Below are 7,500 nucleotides of genomic sequence, written 5' to 3'. Positions count from 1 at the left end.
AGTGGCAGTGATAATGACTGAATTCACTTCATTCAGAACATATTTATTGGATCTAGTAATGCCCCCAAGTTAGTGCTTCAATCGTCTATATGAATGTAAAGGACACCGCAGAGACTCCTACTAGAGGGAGCAGTAGAACAGGAAGCATAAAAAATAGTAGGCCTGTAAGAAATTGTATAAACAGTAGATATGAATGTGTGTATATCATTTCATTTCTTATGAACACACTTAGTTTTCATAATTCTAATTATATTTATATCTAATCTAATAACCCAGTAATGACCCGAACACTCTATAGGCATCAACGCAATAGAGGCTACTGCCATAGGGAACAATTTTTTTTCATAATCCTCTTCATAATCCTAATGATATGCTGATATATTTTGAAAGATTATTTTAATATTCCAGTAATGGCTGCAAATGAACCTTTAAATCATCTATAGGAATGTTGTGGGGACACCACAGAGAATCCCACCATGGAGACCAATAGAGTCTCCAGAAAAATCCCTCTTTCAATGGAAGTCAATGTAAAAATATTAGATTCCAAGTCATTTTGGAGCATTTCTGATACTATATGATCAGCATAAAATTATGGCAAATCATAAAATAATAAAATAAATAAATAAATAAATAAATAAATAAATAAAGACATATATATATATATATATATATATATATATATATATATATATATATATATATATAAATAAATACTGTAAACATGTTTGACTTAATACAGGATGGATAAAAAAGTACTAAAATAATAAACTATTATTATTTATTTATTATATTTCTGATATATTTATTTATGTATTTATGTATTATTATTATCATTATTATCTTTATAAGTGTCAGTATTACAGTCAGTAACAATTTATGTATTTATTTATTTATTAATTATTATATGTCTGATTTATTAATTTATTATTATTAGTAGTATTATTACAGTCAGTAGTAATTTATGTATGTACGTATTTATTATTATTATTATTATTATTATTATTATTATGACTTTCATCCCTGCTCCATTAAACATGAACATTAATGGACACTTAAATGGACAGATAAATACTTCTGTCAGTAGGGGATACAGCACTAGATGTTGTGTGTTGGCATAAAGACTAAAATACTTCATGTAATATTGTTTTTATGTTGTTATAATGTATTGAAATCTATTAATGTCATTATAAATAAATATATAAATATTTACTGTAATAATTCATTAGTATTGGTGTTAATAAAAACTAAAGCATGTTCAGATTGATACATGTTTTTAATTTTTGCATTTGTGTATGTGTGTGTGTGTGTGTGTGTGTGTGTGTGTGTGTGTTTGCACACTCCCCCCACCTTTAGGCCCCAGCAGCAGGGCCTCAGTGGCCTTTCCTCCGTCCCCGCAGCGCGCCTCATCGAATGGCAGGCACTGCTCCCCTGTCCCAGCCACCACCTCCGCGTTCTGCAGCAGCTCCTTCGTCCCCGACAGCACTTTGGGTCTAAAGATCCGCCGAGAGTTTGTGTCGGAAACGTACAGCTGCCCGGTCATCGGGTCAGTGGCCAGGTAGTAGCGGTGGGCAGGGTTGTTACTGAAGAGATAAAAGGGGGAAAACATCAGAGTGGTGGAACTGCAGCGAGGGCAGAGTGCAGCAGGGTGCTCATCAGGATGGAGCACGGGGTGAAGCTACGTTTACTTCCTCACCACTGTAACACTGATTTACTGCGTTTCAGTCCAGAATGACTATGGATGACATAGCATTAGAACTTAGCGACAGTAACTAAGGGAGGCGGGGTTGAGTTAGAAAAAGAGGTTTTATGTAAAACTCTGGGTTTCATGACTTGAAACAAGTGAGAAACACGATTTGGTTCTGTTTGAAACTCTAGAACATTCTCTACATCATACAGAAGAGTTTAACCATTTAGGTTTATTATTATTATTATTAGTAGTAGTAGTAGTAGTAGTATTGTTATTACTGTTATAATCATTATTATTATTATTATTATTATTATTGTTATTATAATTAGTAGTAGTATGGTTATTATTTTTATAATTATCATCATTATTATTATTATTATTAGTAGTAGTAGTAGTAGTAGTAGCAGCATTAAAAGTAACAAATATTATAATTTTTCAAGCTCAAATCTGCTCAATTAATTTAAATAATAAAGGAGAATTATGTATATAAATATAGTCACTGTCACATAAAAATGTTACATCTGAATTTCTACAGTTTTACCATTTTTTAGAAGAGTTTCATGATAAATGGGCCAATAGAAATGCTCCAAAATTACCTGGAATAAAATCTTTTATACTGACTTCCATTGAAAGTTCAGAAGTTGTATCTACTTTTGGTAGCTGAGTGTCTTGCTATCCCTTTGCAGCTGTGACACTGTGATTTCCACACTGTGGGACTAATAATAGATTATCAAATAATTTCTATTGGTCCGTTCTTCATAAATTCTGATACATAAATAGAATATATAAATATAGACATATAAAGAACAAGTGAACAAGATTCACGTTATGGAGAAAATTGATTACAGTAATAATATAATAATATATACGGTATATTTCTGTTTACAATTTAATTTATTGTTATTTTGTTTAGAAATGTATTCGATTATTATAAATTATATTAGCATATTAGAAACAAATAAAAAACACAATATGACTTAAAATTATTGCACACAGTCTTAAATTAACTAAAACAAATGTAATAAATATATTTTTTATATATATATATATTTATATATAAATATATTTCTGCACATTTTAGACACAAAAATTAATTTATTTACTAAATATGACAGATAAAATCATATTTAAAAAATAATATAATTACTTTAGCATTTTAGCAGGTTACACAAACCATTACCTGTGACTACAGATATAAACAGATGTGAACAGATATGTGAACAGGTGAGTAGATGTGATGATGAGTGATTGATGGGGACGCTGCAGTTTCAGTGTCTGAGGCAGTCTGAGAGGGGTTTAGTGAAGGCTGTTCATTAGAGCAGAGAGGGGCTGAGCACTGTGTTACACTGAGCCTAATGCAGACTGACTGGAGATCAGTGCAGACTGACACCAGCGTAATGACGGCCACCAATCTGTCACATCCTCTCCATCACCTCCACTTTACCACCAAAAAACCCACGTCAGCGAGACAGTGCCAGGCGACAGGCGTCTGTCTAGCAAAACCAACAACTCCTCACAGCGCGTCAATTAACACAGGCTCAGAATAGCATGGCGGAGTGTGAGTGTGTGTGTGTGTGTGTGTGTGTGTGTGTGTGTGTGTGAGCGAGCGTATGGCACAGATGAGACTCCTGGCCTTTGCTGCTGATCTGGGAGCAGCATAGTTTTACTCAGTGTTTCTAGAAACACACACAGTGTCTGAAAGCATGATCCAGTCTATTAGAGACTACTGAACACCTCCTCAGACTTTGAGAATAGTTTGCGATGAATTAGCCATGATGCTAATTGGTGTACATAAGCTTTCACTGCTTATTAGCTCCATTAGCATCATAGCTCCAGTGTAAAACTAAAGAAGCCAAACTTGCCTCTTTTGAAGGGAACTGAACTATTCCTTTAAGTGAATGGGACTGAATGTCTTCTAATGAAGGATTAATTAATGAAGCTAATTAACACCAGCAGTAAAACTAGACTGATATAGGAGCTTAAAGAGAATCTGTGAAAAGTCAGACGGTGTCTCTGAGCTTTAAAGAGTAAAAAACAACAAACACTCGCAGTAAAACACACACACACACACACACACACACACACACACACACACTGAACTAATAAAGTATAAAACACTGCTAATGAGGAGAGAGAGAAAGCAGTGAGAAAGAGAATAAGGAAGCCACCAGTAGAGAGAAAGAGACATAAAGATGAAAGAGAGAGAGAGAGAGAGAGAGAGAGAGAGAGAGAGAGAGAGAGAAAGAGACATAAAGATGAAAGAGAGAGAGAGAGAGAGAGAGAGAGAGAGAGAGAGAGAGAGAGAGAGAGAGAGAGAGAGAGAGAGAGAGAGAAAGAGACATAAAGATGAAACACCATCTATACCTCTCTACACCCAGCTATACCTCTCTACATCCAGCTATACCTCTCTACACCATCTATACCTCTCTACACCATCTATACCTCTCTACACCCAGCTATACTCTCTACAACCTTCCACACCCCCCCCCAAACCCTTCTACAGAGCTCTACACCCAGTTATATCTCTCTGCACCCAGCTATACCTCTATACACCCAGCTATACTGTCTACAACGTTCCCTATACATCCTTCCACACCCCCTCTACACCCTTCTACACAGATCTACACCCATCTATACCTCTCTACACCATCTATACCTCTCTACACCCTTCTACACAGATCTACACCCATCTATATCTCTCTACACCATCTATACCTCTCTACACCCAGCTATACCTCTCTAACCCCCTCTACACCAGCCTATATCTGTCTACACCCCCCTTCTACACCCCTCTATACCTCTCAACACTCGTCTACAGCTCTCCACACCCATCTACACCACTTTCTTAAGGATTAAGCCTAAGTCTGGGCTAAACTGGGCTGTTAATGCTGGAACTCCACTGACAGTACAGGTAATGCTGGACTAGGCTTAGTCTGACTCTGAGGCACTGCTCCTAAATCCTCACAACAGTGCGACCCCGTGTCTTTCTGTGTGTTTTGGGGTTTATTTTGGGTCCAGGACTCCCGCTGTCGTAAGACGGGGCGAAAACTGTGGCGGGTTTAGGTTTAAGGTCCCACCCCCGCGCTCTGGCAGCGCTCCTCACCACAGCGTTTCCACTGCAGTCAGCTAGAAACCCACAGCTGTGTGTATTTTTACACCAGCGCTCGGAGCGAGGAGCTGAGCGGCAGCAGAATCAAAGGATCAGTAAAAGTTAAACACGACTGACTTCTCTCCTCACCTTTAAAACGGCATCTTTAGCCTCTGTGACACACACACTCACACACACACACACCCACACACACTCGCACACACAGGGAGAGGTGAATGCAAGCGCTTCAAGACGCTCCGCTAAGCCGCCTTTTCATCAGAAGCATGGTGTATAGACGGGTTCTACTCTCTCTCTCACACACACACACACCACAATGTGAATGAATAGAGAAGAAACACAACAGGCCTTTCAAACACACACGGCGCGCTTTCTCTCTGTGAGCCAATGACACTCCGTCTGAGCTCTCCTCAGCAGCGCAGAGAAGACTTCACCTTCAATTACGGGCGGGAAATAAAAACACTCTGAAAATAAGTCTTTACAGACAACGTCAACGTTCCTGACATTCCCGGCGTTCCTGCTGTCAGACAGCCTTTGAAAAGCGTTTTCAGCAGATCGCACTCACTTCTGAGAAGCAGCTCTCTACGTGTAATGAGGAACGAGGAGAGCAGATATTTACTACACTGCATGTCCAAATGTTTGTGGACACCCCTGCTGATGAATGCATTCAGCTTCTTTAGGAAGCCCAGTGTTTTCTGCAATGATGGTGTTGCTCCATCCAATACTTTTGGGACATCCTCAAACCTCCTGATCTCACTAACAGACAATCAAATCCTTACAGCAATGCTCCTCAGAAATTCTATTAGAAGGCCTTCTTCTCTGGACACTAGAGACAGTTACTCCAACAAAAGCAGGATCAACTCTTTTAATACCCTTGATTTTAGAAGAAACAGTGAATGTATGAGCAGGTGTCCAAATACTTTTGTCCACAGCTTGTAAGTAGAGTGCGCTCTGTTGCAAATGTCCAAAGGTTTCTTCTGAAATCATAGGTATTGACAAGGCGTTCACCCTCCTTTGCTGCAGTAACAGCCTCTACGCTTCTGGAAAGGCTTTCCACTGGCTGCTGGAACATTATGGTGAGGTGGATTTGATTACATTTCGCCCCAAGAGAGAGAGAGCATAGAAGAAACAAAGCAATGAATGAGCAGGTGTCCCAATACCTTTGTCCATAGAGTGTATATACACTCAAAATATTTCACTATTTTACACTAGAAACACCACAGCACTATGATTTTACATGATTTAAATGATGTAAAGATGGATATTGGTTGAAAATCAATCAAATGGATCAGTTTCGCCCAGAATTAGTGAACCTGAAGAAGTGTCGACAACACAGATTTTATACCTTTACACCACTTTCCACTTTAAAAACCTGCATTTAGGCACAAATGGAGTGAATAAGTGATCAGAAATGTGTTAAACTAATCAAAACTACTTAGTTCAATGCAAAAGTTTGAGCACCCATGTTTAAATATTCTGCAGAGACACTTCTGAAACACAGTCATCTGTTTTTTTTGTTGCTTAATTTAGTAATGGTAATAATAGTCATTTAATTAAAGTAATGGCACATAAATTTTTCTATTTGAGTTGTTCAATTTAGTAAATAATATATATACATATATATATATATATATATAAATAAATATATAAATAATAAGTAGAAATCGTGTCTAAAATGTGCAGATGTTAAAGATATATATATATATATATATATATATATATATATATGTGTGTGTGTGTGTGTGTACAAGAGGATTTATTCACTTATTTACATTAAAAAAGAAACATTATTTGAACAGGGGGGCATCTACTTCTGCATAAGACACTATTTGCAATGTTGTTAAATATATATATATATATATATATATATATATATATATATATATATAATAAACTGTTGCACAAAAAAATATAAAATTTGGCATATTGTGAACATTGCAGTTGTGAGTTCTTCAGAATGACAGAATGAGGATTTTATTCTTGAACTCCATGGAAAGTTAGGAAGCCTTGTAAAGTTTCTGTGTTTTGAGATATGAGGTTAAAAAAACAAGATTTTGTTCCAACAACAACATCTACTGTTGAGTGTGTGTGTGTGTGTGTGTGTGTTGAAGTTTAAATAAGTGAATAAACTTTCTAAAGGAAACTTAAATATGACTGTTTTTATCACAATACAGTTTCTGTCTATTCACTGTATTTAAATATTCTAAAAAAAAATCTTATAAAAATGTAAGCATATGTAATGTGCCATTATTTTTACACTCCCCATTTATTTACTTTATATATTAGCTTTTCACATATTTTTTGTTTTATCAGGGGTGGTCATACATAAACTGTAAGCAAGTATTTAACCTATTAACCTATATTTAATTAGGTATGTTTAGTCTCTGATTGGTGTTTACCTTTTGTAACATAGTATAATAAAAAAAAGGATTTATATATAAAAACATTTATTAACAGTAAAATTGACAGTTATAAAGCAACACTTTTAGTATTAAATCTACACTGTAAGTGTTTAACATTAACAGGTAATTTAACACTGGCAAATTTACAGTATATATATATATCAAGTCAAGTCACATTTATTTGTATAGTATATATATATATATATACAGTATATATACACACAGATATGTATATATATATATACTAATACTATATTAATAAATAAACTCTCTCTCTCTCTCTCTCTCTCTATATATATATATAT

The 7,500-nt window shown here is 35.7% G+C and overlaps 1 protein-coding gene across 1 annotated transcript in view; it reads right to left on the bottom strand.

Annotated features, from left to right (window-relative positions):
- The window catches only part of tenm3 (teneurin transmembrane protein 3), an 890,613-nt gene that overhangs the window by 32,518 nt on the left and 850,595 nt on the right, over positions 1-7,500 (bottom strand). Inside the window, 1 exon segment of the mRNA XM_072677215.1 lies at positions 1,348-1,580. Within this exon segment, the coding sequence (XP_072533316.1) occupies positions 1,348-1,580 (233 nt within the window).

This window comes from Salminus brasiliensis, chromosome 4, assembly GCF_030463535.1.
Source record: "Salminus brasiliensis chromosome 4, fSalBra1.hap2, whole genome shotgun sequence".
NCBI classification, from domain to species: domain Eukaryota; kingdom Metazoa; phylum Chordata; class Actinopteri; order Characiformes; family Bryconidae; genus Salminus; species Salminus brasiliensis.
Note: the sequence above shows the minus strand (reverse complement) of the source record. Positions and strands in the feature narration are given on the sequence as shown.